The 22,482-nt window shown below is 32.4% G+C and overlaps 1 protein-coding gene across 2 annotated transcripts in view; it reads right to left on the bottom strand.

The window, feature by feature from the left end:
• caly (ubiquitin carboxyl-terminal hydrolase calypso) overlaps positions 1 to 22,482 on the bottom strand; it is a 59,104-nt gene that overhangs the window by 17,144 nt on the left and 19,478 nt on the right. For both annotated transcript variants that reach the window (XM_067269868.1, XM_067269869.1), the window contains exons 2-6: positions 19,452 to 19,536; positions 10,869 to 10,995; positions 7,346 to 7,465; positions 6,864 to 6,925; positions 2,024 to 2,166 (exon numbers count right to left, since the gene is read on the bottom strand). In XM_067269868.1, the coding sequence (XP_067125969.1) occupies positions 2,024 to 2,166; positions 6,864 to 6,925; positions 7,346 to 7,465; positions 10,869 to 10,995; positions 19,452 to 19,536 (537 nt within the window). The remainder of the gene's footprint in view (positions 1 to 2,023; positions 2,167 to 6,863; positions 6,926 to 7,345; positions 7,466 to 10,868; positions 10,996 to 19,451; positions 19,537 to 22,482) is intronic.

Raw genomic sequence — 22,482 nt, 5'->3', positions numbered from 1 at the left:
ACCCTATGGCAGAAACAATTACTGTACATAGGGTCCACTAAACGCCCACTATGCACTAGAATAAAGGAGCATAAATCCGACATTACCCGCCATAAATACACAACGGCATTGTCAACGTATGCAGCAAACCAGGATATAACACCGAATTTTAACGAGGCAAAGGTGATCCGCACCACCCAACATCAAGAACATCTGAGAACTCTGGAGGAAATTGAAATTTATAAAGCCGATCGCACAACAACATGTATTAATTTCAAGGAAGAAAGGAAACTCTCCACTGCTTGGCAGTTTTTATTAGAAGAAAGGCCGTAAATCAGTTGACGTCACGCGTATTTATCATAGGAGGCGCACATCGTTCCCAAACGGAATAAAAGAAAATTTAAATATTTGGAACGGCACGCGGTTGCCCAACGTACTCGATCGTTTAAATTACGGAACACGTTCCATTTTTTATGCTGTTCGATTATCAAATCCAGAATTGGCCTGAGGAAGAGCCCAGGAGGGGCAATGAAAACGTTCGCCATTTAAAAAAATAGTTCGCACCGGTTATCGGTTTTAGAAGGTATTTAATTTTTTCTAACTATCCTGCACATTACTGCACATGCTAATTTTCCTCTGCTAGTTACCTTTCAATTATATGGGAAAAGATAGTGTCTATAGCTAAACTTCCATTTGTCATTGGAAAATGGACAAAGACATCATTGCAGTTGTTAGTGCTTGTCTCATAATCAGACAATCAACTCTCCTGGTGGTCTATCTAGGGCATCTAGAGTTTGCCCACTATGTATGTATGCCCCCCAACACCACTTCACAGTCAAGTAGGAACAGCCTAGACAGTAGGCAATTTGACAAAATAGCCAACCTGTTTCCCTCAGCCTGATGATGGAGTCTTTCTCAAACTTCGTCAGCTGTGTGTAATGTTTTTGACTGTGCATAAAGGTATGCCTGATATTTGAAGATCTCCAAACAGGTACACTGAAAATTCTGACACAGCAAACCTCTGCAAGCTTTTTATAGGATAGTGGGGTAACAATTTTAAGGCACTCTGTGGCATTATCTGGCATGCTAACTTATCAAACTAAAACTGTAAATATTTACGTAACTGTCTCAACATATCTGCAAGCTTACTTTTTCAGTAATCAAGCAATTCTGTATGGATGCATAACTTTTTAGTCAAAATTTATTTTATCATAACACTTAGAAAATGATGCTCATATTTACATAAGAAAAGGTTAACTTATTTTGATTAATTTTTCCACCATATGAATAAACATTACAAGCATTATTAGTAAATTATAGTTACATTCTTGTAATAAAGAATATTATGACAACCCAGTGTTGATTAAGCGCCACTTCATTGTGCCAGTATACCAAATATAAATAACAACACGGTTTCGATTGTACCAATATTATGACAAGTTAAAATTATTACAGTAATTTCGAATTTTAACTTATTAAAATTTTATTTAAGATTTAAGATTTAAATGCTAATATTCACGTTTGTTTAATGTTTATTGTAAATATTGTCAAAGTAGTTATTTGTACCAAGTTTTAACATTAAGAAATTAATATATGTAATTTTATTGTTAGAAAGACAAATTATTATATTCACATCATGTTATAAAAGAAAGAAAACAAAAAAGGAGATTGTAAACAGAATTCATGCCATAATAAAGGAAAGAATGTATATAAAATATTTAAACTAACCTATAAACACACAAAAATTTTGCTAAAACTTTAATATAATATGAAATAGAGATTAGTTATAACTAACTTTTTGATGAAATTCATAATAATTTGGCCAACACCATATTTTCTTTGAATTGAAATATGTAAATTCATTCTAAAATTAGAAAAATTTAGAATAAATAAATGGTATAAACAGATGAATTTTTTGCTATTTCTTTCAATTTGCGTATGAAAATCCTTTCCTAGTTTTTTTTAATAACAAATTAAGTATTAAGTATATTTTATGATTTTATATAAACCAATATTACTAATCAAACTTCTCATAACGACTCACCGTGATCAATTGGATAAGGTTTTAAACCATCTAGTTCAAACAATCGACCATTTATGGGAACATAGCTGACAAAATGAAAAGCCTCCATCGTTCGACCTGTAGAAACACCATGTGATTTTTCATGCAGGTGCCTTGGTTCTGGTCTGTAACAAAGTTAGAATTAACAAAGAAACTCTTGATATATACTTGTGTTCTTTAACATCACAATTCTTTCTCTAAATAGTTTCAATGTATTTGTTATATATTTTGTCTACGAGGACTTAGCCTATTAATAGGACGTATTGCACTGGTGTTATGGCATTAGCAATTGAGGAAAACCTTATAGAGAAAACAATCAATCTTTATTGATCTCCTTGTATTATACCTGTACACACTTCACACACTTTCTTTGTGTTTTGGACCTTCAGGACCTCAGCAAGGTTTACAAAAACATGGTGCTAAAATAAATTTATAAAAATTTTAAAAGATATATAACAAATTTTCCCGACAATAATATATGACTTACACTTTATTGTTATTTACTTCGATATGTAAGTAAACACACAGAAATTCAATATATTTAAAATGTATGTAGAAAAAATTAAAAATAGGACAACAGAATTAGAAAATTAACAAATAGAAATAGAACAAACATTAAAAATGTTCGTATTAAATGATTACCCAAAGAAGCTGTTAAAGGATTGGATACAGAAGATGGATATTAATACACAAAGAAAAAACAATTTGATAAGGGAAAAAGTTTGTAAAATTAATGTGTATACCTAAATTATTTGAAAGAGTAAAGAAAGTATAAAATAAACTTAATATCAGAAAAAACAGATACAACCAAACAATATTTAAATTATAGAGAGAATAAGAAAATGGATAAAATAGAAGAAAAAGATATAGTTTATTCATTTGATTGCAGCTGCGGACAAAAAAAACATACATAGGAGAGACAGGAAGAAAATTAAAAATACATATAAAGGAACACATCAGAGCGATAAAAGGTAATTATGCAAATTCGGCAGTAGCTGAACATTGTAATAAAGAAAATTGTGAAATTGTTTTAGATATGATAAAAATAAAGAAAGAAAGAAAAAAAACAATTATAAAAGACAGTTATATGAACATATTTACATAAAACAACAAAGCAACAGAATAAACAATAACTTAGGCAGAGAAATCCACCAATTATGGAACAGTATCCTCGATAACAGGAGCAGTGAAATAAAAAGTTCATAAATGCGTATACTAAGTGAAGAAGCTATTCATTGTAGGCTATTGAAAGGCATAGCTCTGTATTGTAATATTTAGATATGAAATTTGTGGGAACGCTGGGAGGTAGGACAAAGTCGTACCTCCTTTTTTTCGGTGAACAGGTCGGCAAGACCCACCCCGCTGTTGCGGATAGCTAAATTTTTATGATATCTCGACTTGTCGGGATTGGGTAGTTGTTTGTCAGGTCGAATGGTGGAAGTGTGTGGGTCTGTCGATAAGTTAAAGGTGATATTCGAAATAACGGAACCACGATGAAAACAAATAACGATTTATTTAGACAGAGAAACAAAATACAGAAAATAGATCTACTCTAATGCATCCGGTTCCTAACCGCGGGGGAGAGAGAGAGTTTACAAATTTAGAGGTCATACCTCTTCCTAGGATGTATCGGCTGTAATCGTAGGAATAATCATATGGATAAGCAGGAGGATTGGTCGTTCTCCGGTTGTGGAGGTTGGCAGGAGAATCGGTTGTGGCGGCTCGTCGTCGGCGGGCTTCGGAGTCCTCAGGTTTCGGCCCTCGATTCTCGATTCGGATCAGACGGGACGTGCGTCTTCTTCGGACCTTCAGTGACCCCATTATCAGCCTTTTCCCCCCTTATATACTACAGGTCACGTTATCTTCGATCACCAATCGCGATAGTTGGTGAATCGCTGATGATTCGATCTCCATGACTAAGAGTTTGGATCTGGTGAGAAAGGAAGTGCTTTTTGACGGTGGAAGGCTGCACATCCTTTGAATTTCGACCTTTTCTACAATTTCCCACGAGGGGATTTGAACAACAACAAAAAAAGATTTTGGGCTGGGTTAAACCTGGTCTTCACAAATTTTTTCAGTGTATTTATTTACATATTGATGAAAAAATTGTAAGTAATTGATTTGTCATTTGCCAGGTAATTGAAGTGAATTTTAGAATGTTATATTTAATAAATGTTTTTTAACTTTATACATGTTTTTTAACATAGTAATAGGAATTCTTCTGTGTTTACTTACATATCGAAGTAAATAACAATAAAGAAAGTGTAAGTCATATATTATTGTCGGGAAAATTTGTTATATATTTTTTTAATTTTTATAAATTTATTTTAGCACCATGTTTGTATAAACCTGCTGAGGAGAAACTTGAAAGTCTGAAACACAAAGAAAGTATGTAAAGGGTGTACAGGTATAATACAAGGTGATGAATAGAGATTGTTTTCTCTGAATAAGGTTTTCCTCAATTGCTAAAGCCATAACACCAGTGCAATATGTCCTATTAATAGACTAAGTCCTCGTAGACAAAATATATAACAAATTGAAAATAAGGACATAGAGGCATATAAATTAATTAGTTTTAATGTAATTTGATCTAAATGCATAATTATTATTGCTAGTACATTTAGTTTTGTTGTAATCACATATACAAATCTATTTCATAGCCATTCTAAGATAAAATTTATCTTACATATGCTATGAAAAGTATGTTAAATATATGTTTTGTTGTTTGTTAAGACTAATGATTTATTTTGATTATAATAACCTTAGTGACGATTTAAAAAATATAACAGTATTCTAAACTAAAAAAAACCCTATTTCAAAAGGTGTAGTTGTATATCTTTAATGCCAATAAATAATAGATTAAATAATAACAGAAAATTATTAAGTAAAACAATTAAATTAATGAATTAAATGTTTTGAAACTTTTTGAAAATGAAAAGTACTGTACAAAACTTTTCTCCCTCCTCACTTTGAGTCAAACTTATTCTACAAAAACATTATTTGATTGTGATTATTGTCGTCTATATTTTGTCAATAAAATGATAGAAATTATTAATAAATTTATTTAAGAGTTAAGAATAAAATCTTTTAAATAAGGATATTAACAAAATATATATTTTATTGTAAACAACTGCCAAATTGCCCATCACTCTTTAGAAGTGAAATTTTGCAATGATAGGAACAGGAGTGATCATTTACACACAGACATGAACATACACAACCAACATATTGAACAATAAAAAACTGTAAAATTAATTACAATACTCTCAAAATTTTTTAAAAATAACTTATATTGTTCTTTGCATTCAACGTTCAAATCATACTAGTTTAAAAATCCAAGGTAGACGTTAGTAATCCATTAAAGTATTGTTGTTACTGGACTCCTAAGATTCTAGAGGGTGATTTAATACTCTTTTTAATCTACATATACCATTTAGCAATTTAAAACTGTAAAAATTTTATAATCAGTATTTTATTTTATTGTTAGACCAATAGAGGTAGTAGATACACACTATACTCCTGGAAAATACAATGTTAGGAATATTTTTAGATCAAAATCTATATACTATAATAACCAAATTTTACTGTCTGTCAGCATTAAATAAGCTTATAATCTAAAATTAAGAATAACAAGCACTTTTGACAAATTTAAAATTGTCTTCTGCAGATAATGAAAATACTAAATAAAATAATATAATAATATCTATATACAACATATTTGTGAGATCCTGGGAAGGTAAGAGGGAGTCGTACCTCCCTTTCCGGCGACTCACTTGTCAAGGATGACTGCTACTTCGACGGCACGTTATGTGTTACGCGAGTGGAGGAGGAGGAAAAATGGGGTCAATGATAAGGCAAAGCCAACAGTCAAGAAAGACACCATTTTATAACAAAACAAGATTTATTAAAAGTGAAACGAACGAAACTACACTTCTACCCTCATATACAAAAGGGGGTCTGGATAGAGAGAGTTTACAAATATTTATTCATACCTCTTAACAAGTCCGTAGCAGACAGAGTCCGGTAAAAGGAGTTGTAGACTGTCGTAGACGGGCACTTAAACTATAGAATTCTTTAGAACTTTAGAAAACTTTAGGTTCGGTCGATGGCGCACGTCGTACTCGAGAGACGATTGGAGAGCTCTTTAGGGGGGGAAGGAAGCGTCTTTTATAGGTTTTTGATGAGAAAACCAGTCACGTGATCGATAACGAATCGCAATCAGGGCCATAGATGTTCCCGGGATTTAAATAAACGACTAGTTCGACGCTAACTGTAAATTATCGTGCAAGTTGATCTACCTGCTCCGAGGGAATAACAGCTTGTTGACAGTTAGGGGACGATCGTTGCCAGTTGAGGGTCAACAATTTCCCGGGTATGGAATGTTGTTGATTAAGCCGTTTATAACTGGAGTGAAATAATTCAAAGGTTTTAGGTTCTTAACTTCCAGATTTCACATATTGCACAGGCACAACAGAATATGTAAAAGAAAATTTCGTGAAAAAGTTAATTAAGCCTCTTGTCATTGCTTTTAAAACCAACATGAACAGGAATGTAAAAGAAATATGATCTAAAATACAGAAAAACATGATAATCTGGCATTATCTGAAATAGATTTTACCAGTAACAGTTATAAGGGAAAATTTAATGACAATTCTCTTAAAGTTGAAATGAACTTTTAAATATGCACGTGAAATTCAGCAATCATTTACAATAATTTTCAGTAAAATACAAACAATAATACGGAAGAAAACTGAAAAATGTTTACATAATTTTTCTTGTGTAAAAATGTAAATTTAAAACTATAAACACACAAAATACATACTTTGCATGACTGTTATGGGCTCTTGCTAATTCTGGAGTATTTCCTATTGCATATCCTTTATTCTGTTTTCAAAATTTATTCATTAATTTAAAATATGATTATGAAATAAAATTTTCTTAAAAATAATATTACTAAAATTTAATCTCATCTAAAAACAATTTAAATTGTGTTGTAAAAAAATTAATACTAAATAATTCCAGCAAATGGATAACCATAGAAATGTGAGAAAGCTGTTATCCAAATCAATTTACTTTATCCACGAAAGTAAATCAACGAAACTTACCTGTTGTTCAATGAAATCGCTGGTTTATTATAACTAACTTTAGGACTTCTATCAAACAAACTAATAATATGATTACGCAAGCACGTACGTGCTTATAATCTCTTACAAGTTTGTTGTTGTTATTTTTACTTACATTAACAAAATTATCAAATCACAATTAAACTTACGAAAGAAATTTAATTGAAAAAATAAATTTTACCTCGGGACTCATATTTGTAGTATGATTTTTTAACCTAGTTAAAGTCTGTCCTAAATGAATTTTTGAACAATTCAATAAAACACTCAACAAAGCATGAGTTGCACACGAATTAGGAACCATCTGCAAAATATATAAATTTTATAAAAATTAATAAATAAAATAAAAAATTATAAAATTATTTGATAAATAAAAGCACATACAGTGTAATTCCGATATTCAATCAAACCTCATTCCTGAAAACTGCTCCTAAATCAAAATCTCATAAATAAAGACAAGCTTTTCTATTATCTCTTACTTTTTATGGTTGAAATTAGTATTTTGTTCTGAGGAACACTGATATGATGATATGAGCCATTTATTTTGAAAGTGGCTTAAGTCCCATTTTGAGAGTTGCAAACAGATATGGAGTATATTATGCAGTAAAATTTTATGACATAAGAGCTTTATGTTTTATTACTAATGTAGTATTGTTCGATTAACTCAAATAATGATTTTTTAAATAATAATAATTCCATTAAATACATAATTTTAATATATATCAACACAAACAAGCAAGTAATAAAGATTACCAATGTGATGCAAATTGATAATGGTAACCCTACTGTGTACCCACAATTACTTTTTTTGAGTTTCCTGATAAAAAAAAACCTTGATTACCCCCTAAAAAACCTTAAAAAAGTAAAAAAAAAAAAAAAAAAAAATCGCAAAGTACATACAGAATTCACTCTAAGAAAGGAGTAAAATCATAAATCGACACCAAGTACAGCAGATGTTTTCGTTTATGTATTTGTAGTTTGATAAATCCTTTGTAATAGCAAATTAATAACAATTAAGAATATTACACAGAAAAATTTACTTTTTACAGTCCGTCTTGGAAAGATCATTTGTTGCATAATTCACTGCAGATGAAATGAGTGTTCTTGACAGTAAATTCCAGTGTGTGCGTGTATTTTGAGTCTTGCGATCCTTATTTCCGATCAGTTTACAGGTCTGTAAATTGGATGAAAACATTTATTGTGATGAAAGTTATTGCTGGAAAAACACAAATGATGTGATTTTTTTATTTTATTGTCAAAACTTGGGGGAGACCAAGAAACTTTAATAATATTGAGTTGACACTAATGTACGAAAAAACAAGGCCAATTGCAATGCTAAAATACAACGATTTAATGGATCTATTATACTATATACCACCTGTACACCATAATTATTTTAAATCTCTCCTGCATATGAAAATTTGAGAAGAATGAATAATTAGTTGCAAAATATTATTAATTTTATAACATAAAATAGTATAAAAGAAATGCTTTACTGGAACTAAATCCAAAATTAAATCTATTTCACACCTTTAATCTGTCCAGCATACTGTTAAATTTTCATAAAAACCTTTTCGATCACTTTTAGAGATCTTCATCAGTTACAGATTACAAGGAACGAACAAAATTCGAATTTAAAAAGATCGAATGTTTCGGTGAAAAACGTAACTCCGTTCATAATGACGTCACCACTAACGTGAAAAATTAAAAAATTAAATAACTCAAATAATTCTAGTCCCCGTGTATAAATTACCCGACGGTAAAAAAACAAAATAAGATATGAATGAAGAGAAGCGGCTAGTGCGTAGATGTGAAATTACGTCATATCCGTTTTATGGAAAGACTTCCAGGCGGTTGCTAAGCTGTCCGAGTCTCTATGATTGATGCAGTGTTTGCTGAGGTGCGCCTTGTGTATCTCCACTTTTTCTATGTGTTTTACAGCTTGTGCTGATCTGGTAGGCTTAATGATCTCCGCCTTGTCCCAATAAACCGTCACGTCCTGCTCCTTGGCGAATGCCGCCAGTACCGTACTATCAACGTTTTTATTGACTGCGTATTTATGTTCCTCGATCCTTTTTTTCAAATTCCTCATGGTAGCCCCTACATACCATGAGGAATTTGAAAAAAAGGATCGAGGAACATAAATACGCAGTCAATAAAAACGTTGATAGTACGGTACTGGCGGCATTCGCCAAGGAGCAGGACGTGACGGTTTATTGGGACAAGGCGGAGATCATTAAGCCTACCAGATCAGCACAAGCTGTAAAACACATAGAAAAAGTGGAGATACACAAGGCGCACCTCAGCAAACACTGCATCAATCATAGAGACTCGGACAGCTTAGCAACCGCCTGGAAGTCTTTCCATAAAACGGATATGACGTAATTTCACATCTACGCACTAGCCGCTTCTCTTCATTCATATCTTATTTTGTTTTTTTACCGTCGGGTAATTTATACACGGGGACTAGAATTATTTGAGTTATTTAATTTTTTAATTTTTCACGTTAGTGGTGACGTCATTATGAACGGAGTTACGTTTTTCACCGAAACATTCGATCTTTTTAAATTCGAATTTTGTTCGTTCCTTGTAATCTGTAACTGATGAAGATCTCTAAAAGTGATCGAAAAGGTTTTTATGAAAATTTAACAGTATGCTGGACAGATTAAAGGCGTGAAATAGATTTAATAAAATAGTATATATTTCTTTTTATTTCAAGAGAAATTTATTTTTTTCATGGACTTATGCTTTTTTAAGAATTAGAAAAGTTATTTCATTAATTTTGAAAGTGGCTTAAGTCCATTTATAGCCATCAAAAACATATTATTTTTTAAACATTGTTAATAATGCTAATTGGGTTGATAAATTATACACCCTTAGAAACACGAAAACATATACACTACCATTTTATTAGTTACCAACATTTTTAAATTTATTAAAACACAAACTCTTAAATATCTCGATTTTAACATAAATGGACTTAGGCCGCTTTCAAAATAAATGGCTCATATGAAATTCAGTTACTATCCCCATGTCCCCAAATAACATTAAAGTGCTACTAAACACCTATTTATCTATCAACCAATGAATGTAAATGAAATAAAATAAAAAAAAAATAAATAAATAAATAGGTTATAAATGAATAACCTAATTCATTGATATAAAAATAACAAATGCAAAATGAGAAAGGTGAATATAAAGTAAGCAAATATTTCTTTATATACTGATAAGTAAGAAAACAGTTAGTTGAGACAAAAAGTAAGTAAAATAAAACTGGTTTATAAGCAATTAAAAATCAAATAAAATTTTCTCTCTGTTTAATGTCGAAATGAATAGCACTGACCCTAGTAAACAAAGATGTAACACGAATGAAACAAAGAAAATAGAGACTGAAACTTATAAGCCATTTAACAGAGCCCACAGGAATTTCAATCTCGTTTCATCTGTGATTAGAATATTTTGTTCTTGTAAATATTGATCAGCACTCGTTATATTAAATTCTTATACATTGAGTACTCATAAATCAGGGTCACATTAAAAATTTTTTAAATGATTTTTTTAATTATGTGTATAATTTACTTTCTTTTTTCACTTCTTTATGTATTTGTGCTTACACACGTACAAACACAAAACTGAAAACTAACATTTTTCCAATTTTGTATTTGACTAATCCTTTATATTCTTTAATTAATACTTTATTGTTTTACCTGCTGGGCAAAAAAAATTGAATTTACAATTTCTTCATCTTCGACAAAACTTTCTTCTACGACTACTTTTCTTCGACATCGCCTTTCTTCTATCCACTTAAAGAGAAATATAAAGCCATAGACTGGTCTGCAATACGAATAAAATAAAATTATAAATGTTTTTTTTTGAGTGCTTAGTATTGTATATCAAAGTATTTTTATATTCTATTATTGTTCAACAAAGAGATAATGTTCATAATTAAGTTAAATAAATTTCACAGTTACGATAACTGCATTTCAATATAGCCTTTACAAGTATATTCTTCAAATTAAAATTACATATCAATACAATTAATATAAACATTAGTCACATATATATAAGTTTAGCTCTGACTGCCTTCAGCAGCTTAACCCCAGTATTTTGTGTTGCTTCATAACATTCTCCACATCAAATTCAAACATTTATATTAATTCTTTATATAAACAATATTAATTTCATTTTATATTGATTAAATAGCTGTAAATAATATTAAAATATTTAATAAAAAAATTGTAATTTCAAATAACAGAATGTATCATAATAATAAACATCAAAATAATTAAACAATGTTAAATTACAAGTAATTGAATGTTTAAATCAGAGCTCCACAACTGGTGTGCTGCTAGGTGTGTTGTGGCACAATGCCTCCAAGAGGAAGAAAAGAACAGAGTTTATGGTGGACGTGAAATGAATATGATAAATACATGTTGATTCGAAAGGAACAATAATTTGCTATTACACGTTTATTGCCACTGATGTCTATGACAAGAAATTCTAACAAGCTTCAAACTTTTACAGTCACATTTCACAGAATACATGTATGCATTTACTCACAAACTCATCTTTAAACAGCGAGAGTCATATTTCACAGAATCTGTGCAAATCTAAATTTATGACTGGTCCTTTCAAAACCTTTGTGTTTCCAGTAAAGTACAATGCTTACTTGAGTGAACAAACGTTTTCGAATCTCCACCAAGATCTGCTTCAGGTTCGATGGTGTTCCAATCTTGGAATGCCAGGAATTCGAATTTTTAAATACCAATTAATTCAAGTGTTCGAATTTCAATACACAATATTTTAAATATTTGTGTCATACTGTAATCTTTAGAGCCATAGTCCTCATACTAATGTTTCGGCTATCAATTATGTGAATAAAATGCCATTAATGTTGGGGATCATTCTTATATGCATATAGCCATGCATACGATACTGTGTTATTGTTCTTGTAGTTTATGCAGCTCCCAACTCTGTTAGCTTTATGTATTTCTAGTTTTTCCAGTGTCCTTATGTGATCAATTTGGAATGATTTCCTTATGAGAACAGTATTCTCCAAGTCTGATATATATATATCTGGGTCTGATGCATATGTTGCCAATGCTGTGGTGTACTTACCCTTGTCTATGTCAAATTTATGTTCTTTTAGTCTTTTTTGTAATGATCTTTTTGTCGATCCTATGGTACAAAAAGTTTAAAGAAGGTGGGGAATATGTGAAAGATGACCCACATCCAGACTCCCTGCAACAGTGTGAAACAAACAACTGATAAGAAATTAGATACAAACATCAATAAACAATTGATAATCTGGCAAAAAAATGCACATTTCCCATGATTTGACCCACAACATCCTTCCCAATGATTTCAAAATGTATCCTGTTTGCCAGCACATTGTCCCAGAGATGCTGACAGACAAACAATGGGCAGAACTATCCTTTATCTGGAGAGAACTGATCGACATGGTTGACGAAGATCCTGATCTCTTAAACCAGGTAATAATGGAAAGAAACGTGGTGCTTTCTGTGAGATAGTCTTTGACTTGAATGTCACCATTCTCTACTCATCAAAAGAAATATCACACAGAAAGATCAAGAGGAATAGTCATACTTGAGGTTTTCTTCAACAATAATGAAATCATACACAGTTTAACCCCATGGTTACACAGTTAATACAGACATGTACATTAATTCATATAAACTCTGCAGAATGGCAATCATGAAGAAATACATGAAACTATGGGCTACAAAATCTTGGATAGTAGAAAATGCTTCTTGTTTGGATAACTGGGGTTAAATTTTCAATTGGCCATTAATATGCCTCAAAATCAAACTTATCATAACGACCACAAATGACTTTAAAGTGATTTATCATTTCAATTTTATTGACTCCAATATGCATTTCGAATGTATACATTCATCCCTCTTCAGTTAGTACAATATTATATAATATTTTAGTCAACAGCTAAAATTCCACATCCTTTTTTCAATAAAAATTTAAAGTCATTTGTGATCGTTATGATAAGTTTGGTTTTGATGCATATTAATAGCCAATTGAAAATATAAAAACTTGGGTGGTTCACCCTGATATTGCACTCTTGCATAATTCTCTTCTTGTACAGCAATACCTTGCTAAACACTAGATTCCTGTCTTTCCACACCACCCTACTTTCCTGATTTGGCTTCTGCAGACTTTTACCTTTTACCCAAAGATTAAGAAGTCAATGAAGTGGTGTCATTTCAAGTTATCAAAAGAGCTATAGCTTGATATGTTAGTTGTGCTATAAAGGGTGCCAAAAAAAAAAAGGTTCAGAACTGTTTCCAAGTATAGACAGTCATTGGCAGAAGTGTGTTGCAATGAATGGACATTACTTTGAAGGAAATGTTGTACAAACGACTGTTACTTGGCTTGTATCAAATGATCACATTTTTTCATTTACTTTTTCTCTCTCTACTTCATATATTTGGTTGAACCAAAAGTTTGTTTGAGTATTTACATAATCACTCGTCTGTGGCGCCTCTGTCGTGCTTATCAAGTTTTAACTTGTTTAGGTTGACATTATGAATATTTGCATATTTATTATGTAAGTTTAATTACAGCTATTTTTTAAAATTTTACTATCTTTTAAGAAAAGAAAACATTAAAATGGAAGATAAGAAGGTGCATTTTTGACATCACAGGCTCTATTATTTCTGAAAAGGAAAAAATGCAACAAAAACTCAAAAAAAAATATGTGCTGAATATAGGGAAGATGCAGTTACTGATCGAACATGCCAGAAATGGTTTTCAAAATTCAGGGAGGGAGATTTTTCTCTCGAAGATGCACCTTGGTCAGGACAGCCTTCAACCATAGAAGATGAGTCCATAACGGCTTTAATTCAAAATGATCGGCATAAAACAACACGAGAGATAGCCGACATCTTAAAAATATCCCAAACATCTGTTGTCAGACATTTGGCTAGCCTTGGATACACTTCCCGTTATGATGTTTGGGTTCCCCATCAATTAAATGAACGAAACCTTATTGAGCGTGTTTCTGTATGTTATTCACTTTTAAAACGCAATGAAGATGATCCCTTTTTAAAATAATTAATAACAGGCGATGAAAAATGGATCATTTATAACAGGCATGTCAAACACGCGGCCCGCAGGCCGCATGCGACCCACCAACAACCGGGTTGCGACCCGCCGAGACTTTAAAAAAGTTTTTAAATATCAAGCTTTGACGCTTGAAGTTGGAAAGTTTGGACTTTTTTGAACTGTACGATTCCTGCCCTTTTTGTGTTTGCCCGTTCCGTATTTCGTCCAACCAATTCAAATTGGTTGACGCTAGGAAAGACGGTTGGATAACGGCCGCGGCTTTGAATCTACGAACGATGATTGGCCGGCGATCATTGTACGAGAGCAGACGTCGTGGAAGACTGCTACGTGCTGATTTGTCCATCAGCGATTGCTACAATCCATATAAAAGGAAAGGTTTTGGCGCAAAAGTCAAGTGTTTGCTGGAAGGTCAAGGCGGACATTTGTGCGCTCTATCGTAAGGTGTTTCGTCTACTATTGCAGTGACAAGTGACTGTATCCGAAGTATACGTCGCGAGGTGTCTTTAAGACGGATCTGTTCGGGAATAGTGACTTTCGGAACTTTCACTGTTTGTGTGAATCTACTTTGTAAACGATGTAATTTTTGTGATTTGTAAATTATATTCGAGCAGATGGACTTAATAATCTCAATTCGCTTCATTTCTGGAAGATAGAATGTGAATACACCGATCTACCATATTATACGGAAGTTCGTTGGCTTTCGAGTCGTAAAGTGCTAAAACGATTCTTCAAATTGATGGACGAAATCATAATTTTCTTGGAAACAAAAAATTACGAATGCGCTGAATTAAAAGATGGACAAAGGATAAAGGTCCTGGCTTTCTCAGTTGATATTACGAGTCATCTAAATCAACTTAATCTTAAGCTTCGAGGCAAAAATCGTGTTGTGACAACACTATTTGATAATATTAACGCTTTCAAACAAAAATTATTACTTTGGCGAAAACAAATAGGAAAAGAAAACTTTGAAAGCTGCCAATATCTATTGCTTAAATCACCTAAATTAAAATTTACAGAATATGCTGACCAAATTAAATTGTTAGAAACAGAATTCGATCGAAGATTTTCTAATTTTAAAAGCTGTGAATTACAATTTCGTCTTTTTACTTCATCTCTATCTATCGATATTGAAACTGTTGATGAAAACTTACAAATGAAATTAATTAAAATCCAATGTGATAATTTGCTTAAGCAAAAATATATGGAAGTTGGAATTGCAGATTTTTATACATATTTATCTGTAGATCAGTTTCCTAAAATGTTATCGTTTGTTACTCGTATACTGGCTATGTTCGGAAGCACTTATTTATGCGAGCAACTATTTTCTTTAATAAAAAATAACAAAAATTCAGAAAGGTCGAGGTTAACCGATCAACATTTATCATCAATTTTAAAAATTGCATCAGCTGAATATATTCAACCAAATTTTGATGATATGCTTTGTCAAAAACGTTGTCAAATATCTTCTAAAAAGTAATATTAAACTGTGATTTTGTTTATTTCTTATTATAACTTTTGTTTTTTATAAAAAATATAAAATATTTTTAAGTTTAAAAAATAATATGAAATATAAAATGTCTATGTACAGTACGTATAATATACAGTATATTAGGTCTAATAAATACATAATATAATCATTCTAAAAATCGTATTTTATTAAGTTTTTGAACATTGAAAACATGCGGCCCCCGACTTATACAAAATAAATCATGTGGCCCATAATATCATATGAGTTTGACATGCCTGATTTACAACAATATTCAATGCAAGAGATCTTGGAGTAAGCCGGGTGATCCTCCAGTGCCGCAACCTAAAGCTGGTTTGCATCCCAGAAAAGTAATGATTTCAATTTGGTGGGACTGGAAAGGGGTTCTTTATTATGAGCTTTTATCCAACAACCAAACAATTAATTCCAATAAATATTGTCTCCAACTGGATGAACTAAAGGCTGCAGTGTCCGGAACAAATCGATAGGGAGTGGTATTCCATCGTGATAATGCAAGACCGCACATATTGTTAAACGTATACCAAAAACTTCTAGACTTTAACTGGGATGTTTTGAGTCACCCTGCATATTCTTCAGATATTGCTCCCTCAGACTATCATCTTTTTCATTCATTGCAGAATAATTTAAATGGCATAGAATTTCAATCTTTAGAAGGTATCAAAAATCACATCGATAATTTCTTCAATCAGAAACCCACCCAATTCTACACAGATGGAATTATGAAACTACCCATCGCGTGGCGTAAGGTTATCGAACAGAAGGGTGAATACATTGTTGATTAAAGGTTTTTATTTATTTCGAAATAGTATACAGTAGAGACTCGTTAATCGGAACCCCAGTAATCGAAACGATTTTCAGTCGGACTGTGTCGTGCTGAATCGAATGTTTTTGATATTAGATTTACTTCTAAAGTATAATTTTTATGTTTTTATATTCTTCAATATATTTATTTTGTTTGTACAAAATGAAGAAATAATTTTTAACGATACGATAGCCTCGATTATTATTATAAAAATTTTCATTAGGCTTAAAATCGACGAAAATTCAACACGAAGCACCACGCAACGGAGAAAAATTCAACACGAAGCGACACGCAACGGAGAAAAATTTGAACATCAAACAGGTTAATGTATTTTTTCGTACATAATCGGTAATCGGAACAAATCACTAATCTGAACAACCCCAGTCCCCAATTGATTCCGATTTTCGGTTCTCTACTGTATTTTATTTCTTTCTAAAAACCAAACAAACTTTCAGTTCAACCCAATATATTACTAAAAGCAACAATTCAAGTTTTAGATAAAATGTACAGTTTAATAATTTAATTTAAAGCTACAAATTTTATCATTTTATTAAAAAAAATGTAATATAAAGCAAAATGAATTTTAGAAATCATCATTTTTATTCCCAAAGTGTTTTTCTCTCTTAAACAAAGTGTAGACATATAGCAAGAAATCTCAATTAAAATTCTCATTGAATTTGAAAAGAAAAAATATATAAAATTTGAAAAGTGAATAATTAAAATAAAAAATAAACTTAAAATCAATATTAAAACAAAAATAAAGTTTATACGTTTTTACATTACCAACTTCATATTAGCAGTTGCAGATTTCAGAAAAAATATCAAGCATTAATTTTTCGAGAAATCATTTCTGCTGATAAACTGTGTGATCTAAGAACAGAATAAAATGTGCAAATTTTTAGTAGAAAAATCATAAATATAATGGTAGATAAATGACATAATTTGTAGAGAGAACGGGAAAACATTTTCTGCAACTTACAATTGAAAATATGATAGATATAAAATTCGTATCCAATTATTCAGACTGATCTGTATGTATGTGAGGAAAATAAAACCATTTTGCCAATTGCATTTCTCTGAAAAAAATAGTTACAATTCCAAAATTTCAAAACATACATATGAGAAACTGCATTGTCTCAGCAGTTTCCTTCCGGTGAGTCATGGTGGAAATAGATACAGACATTCAAAAATTGCAGGTGTTCTGTCAGTTTTCTTGGTGGAAAAACCAGGACTGGGTGTTAGCATGTTTTCGCTGACACGGACTCTTTAATGTTTATACGTATTATCCATTATTTCATCATATTCAGTATTTATCTACGTTATCCACCATCATTGACCTGTAATTCATTAGACTAATTTACTAATTAGTAATACACTGGTTGTCTAATGATAATTAGAAAATTGTTGCTATGGTTTTTTTCACTTTATTCAAAAGATAAAAAAATTACAAAAATTTACAATGTCCCATGTATAGAAATAATCTTGCCAAGTTTTAAATTTTAGGTTCATCCAGTACTAAGATATAATACAAAATACATATCCATACAGAATTTTCTATGGAGTATTTTTTGCATTTTCGGGCTCATGGAGTGTCGAAATTTGACTGATCTTCATACTTTCCATACGTCATATTCTGTAACAACAGAGAAAATAAAAATAATTATGAAATCGTTAATAAGTCAGAGTTGACAAATATTTTCACCAACACTGACTCCCCATCCCTGGGAGAAACACAGACTTGTGATTAGATTTTTGTGGGCATCTGAATGCAAGTGAAATTTATTGAAAAATGAATGCTTTATATAGGTACAATTGTCCATTGTGATGAAGTGTAAGTTGTTCAAAGAAAATGACTAGGATGCTCCAGATCAAGAGGTTGATCAAGCTACAAACCTCTATAACATTGTGGCTGCTGTTGATGCTATTACCCAAGCAGAAACTTCATAGATGTATGTACACAGTTGAACATTTCATATGGCAATGTGTATGATATCACTTACAATTCTCGTTGCAGCCTGGTGGGTGCCATAAAAGCTTAAAGAGGAGCAAATAAGGTATGCATATGGAGATTTGTCCTGATCAGCTGATATGCTACCAGCAAAAGAGAGATTTCTTAAAACACATAATAAAAGTGATAAATTCTGAATGCATCACTATACCTCAGAGCATAGTTTGGAAAACAAAAAAATTGGGCCATTCTACAAACAAGATCATGCTGACATGCTTTTGGAATCGTCAAGGCATTCTTCTCATTGACTTCTTACCCAAAGGATGGCATAAAAATACTGATAGTTACTCTGTAATGATGAGATGTCTAAGAGGAGCCACTGAAAAGAAAAGATGAATATCTGAACTGGAAAATGTTGTCATGAGTTGTCATGTTGCATGACGACAAACATCTGAACAAGATGACCACAGTGTAACAGCTACTGGCATCTTGGAGATGGAAAGATGATCATCATCATCTTTCCATCTCCAAGATGACAGTTCCATATTTAAGATCCATATTTAAAGTCTGTGCTTGATTTAAATTTGTTTTCTAGAATTTACATTTAATGTAATCAAAATAATAAAGTTGAAAGTATTCATACTAATAAATGCTTAAATTGCTTTTCTTCATGAATTATATACTGTTTGATCATTTTTATATTTATAACAGATTTAAATAGTCCATTATTAAACAGACTAATAAAAGAATATTAACAAAAAAATTTCTTGTATTGACACTGTTTTTTCATTCTTTTAAAAACTTTTTTAGATTTTCATTATTTAATATTTATATTTTTCTGTTAATTATACAAAAACTACAGTAACTAAAATACACAAACATACAAAACTAAACAGTAAAATAGTTTTTAAGTACAAAAAAAATACTCTAATTACCCTTCAATAGGTTTTTGAAGATCATATATCTCTTCTACTTGGACACCTCTTACACCAAAATCTTCTAATAATAATGTAAACACACCTGAAAATTTTGAATATATTAAAATACCTTTCCAAAATATAGAATGATAATATTTTAAATTATAGAAATGTTTTTGAATACAGTTTTAAATCTTGATTAACATTAAGCACATTATTTTCTTTTTTAAAAATTCTTTCCTATCATGTGGGCATCAAGAAGACTTTTATAAGAGACCCATAAAAAATTCAGCCAGGTCTGTAAGGTCACAATCAGATAATGAGACAGGGTCTGATATATGCAGGACATCCCATTCATTAAAATGTAATAGTTTAATTTGCATAGTAGATTGATGTTCTTGTTGCAGATAGAAAGAGGACATCTCTGGATACTGTATATAAAACTTTTTTTGAGCACAGATATTTTTAATAACAACAGAACAATCTACAAATGACACCACTGTTAGGATATCTTGCACCAATGTACAAGTCCTATTTTTTTGCACTGCTTATGAATTAGTGCAAATATACAATGAATTCCTAATTTTTATCACCATCAAAATACTGTTGAATTGAGTTTGAATGGCATGAAAATCCAGCAATATTGCTATATAAGTTACTAGTCCATGCAAGTTTATTCCTCACCAGTCGAAAAACTTACCACTAGGACCAGTTTGCACATGCTTGACTCTACAACACTATAAATCCATGTAAATACAGGGTGACAATAATTAACCCGTACAAGTTTTTTGTATCGTAAATTTATTAAAGAAATGAAAATTAGCAAAACAACAGCATATAACAGTGACAATACTTTATGTATTAATCAGATATTCAGCCAGTTTCAAAGTGGCCTCCTTTTGCTTTGATGCAGAGCCCAAACGCGTTTTGAAATTCTCAGCGATGGGCCGCGCTCTTCTGGAGACAGTTTGTCTCACTCCCAGCCCAAGGATTGCTTCAGCGACTCCAAACTTTCATGGCGCTTAGAACAGGCCCTGGCCTCCAAAATGGACCACACACTGTAGTCCATTGGGTTCAGATTCGGCGAGTATGGTGGCCATTCCGCAGACAAGATGAAATCGGGAAAATGAGCCTTGCACACTCCTGAGTCTTCTTCGCTCTGTGTGTCGGCGCCGAGTCCTGCTGAAACGTCCATTTCGCACTGCCAAAATGCTGCTGAGCCCACAGAAGTACCACAGCCTCGAGAATGTCATGGTGGTACACATCTTGATTGATTTTGGCCCCTTGATCGACGAAAACAAGGGGTGTCTTACTGCTCGCACAAATTCCGCCCCAAACCATGACTGACATTGGATTTTGTGATGTTCGATGACGGCTGAGCATCCAGGAGTCCCCGCAGACCAGTTCCTGTCGATTTTATGGTTGTACGGAGAAAAGCTTCTTGTCTGTGAAGAGAATGCACTCCCATTGTCGACCTGCGGCCCGACGCTTGAGTCAACGGGATCTTTGGAGTCTCACGCACTTGTTTTCATTGGTGAGGAGCTGAACCTTTTGGAACTTGTAGGGCTTGAGTACAAGTTCCTTTTTCGCCATTAAACGCACCAATTTGCGATTGATTCTGATCTCACGAGCAATTTTTCTCATGGAGACCTTCGCATGTCAGTCAACTCGCTTTGTGATGATCTTGCGGTTCCTAGACGTGTTGACAGTGCACTTTCTTCCACGTCCGGGATGGTCACCATTGTGGCCAAGCTCCTTGAATCGCCGAACTGCATCTGAGACTGTCATTTTTGGAACACCAAGCAGACAAACAATTTCACATTGATGCTTTCCTTGCCGGAATAGCTTCAAAATTGCACAACATTTGTTCGACACCATTAAAAAAATAAAGAACTAACCCTTATTACATCGAAAGTACATCTACACGGACAGGAAATCATGGAGAATTAAACAATAGTATGTAAATTGGTGACAGTAAAAAAGTTCAGGTGCAGCATTGCTACAAACTTTGTACGGGTTAATTATTGTCACCCTGTAAGTGGCGCAATCAAAAAGTTCTGAGACTGAGCCTGTAGTAATACAAGAGAGCACTGCACAGTCATTAGCATGCAGTGAGAGAGGCACATGGTATTCACGAGTCAGTATGCAATCTCTGATCAGTATGCTGCATTGATCACTGTTTGCATTACATGATTTTCCATAATGTCCTAGTGCACCTTTGCAATCTCATCATGAACCTAAAATTGGAGCAGAAAGCTAACATTAAATTCTGTATGAAATTGGGGAAATTGGCAACAGAGACTCTTATAATGCTTTGGGAAGTCTATGGTGATGAAACAATAAAAAGGGTAAGGTGTTTCCAGTGTCACATGCACTTCAAAAGAGGGAGAATAATGAAAGGTCAGGTCAACCCACCATAAGCACAATCCCCAAAACTGTTGAGAACATTTGACATATTGTGCATGAAGACTGTCTTGATGGTTATCAAGGACATTGTTACCAAGGCAATCTTAACATCTGAATTAAACATGCACTCAGAGGCAGATCTAATTTTTTCAGGGCCTAAGACCAATGGGACCCCATTTTTGTTAATAAGCATGTTATTACAAATTATCATCATCATTATATTATTAATATTAACTATTTTTTACTAGATAAGTGCAAATAATACTTCATAAAAACCTTTAACTGGCGTGAAGAACGAATAATTTTCTAGGCTAAAGTTTTCGAATCCCTCCTGGGTCCTTCCTTAAGCTATGTTCGACAGAAACGAACCGTTAGAACGAAGACCAGTCATTTACCACTCTTAAACCTTTAACCAGTTGTTCGTTCCTCACGCCGGTTAAAGGTTTATATGAAGTATTATTTATATTTACTCCGGTGTGTGTCGAGTATTATTATTCTAGATAAGCGCTCATTGTTAATGAAAAAGTATAAAAAGTTATGATAATAATGCAATTTTTGTGGGTCCTTGACACTTGGGACCCAGAGCTTAAGTCCTATTAGTTCCTATGTAGATCTATGTTGCAACAAAGTTCATGCCCAGACT

This window comes from Centruroides vittatus, unplaced genomic scaffold, assembly GCF_030686945.1.
Source record: "Centruroides vittatus isolate TY-2023 unplaced genomic scaffold, ASM3068694v2 contig_359, whole genome shotgun sequence".
Taxonomy (NCBI): Eukaryota; Metazoa; Arthropoda; class Arachnida; order Scorpiones; family Buthidae; genus Centruroides; species Centruroides vittatus.
This window is presented reverse-complemented; position numbering and strand designations above follow the sequence as displayed.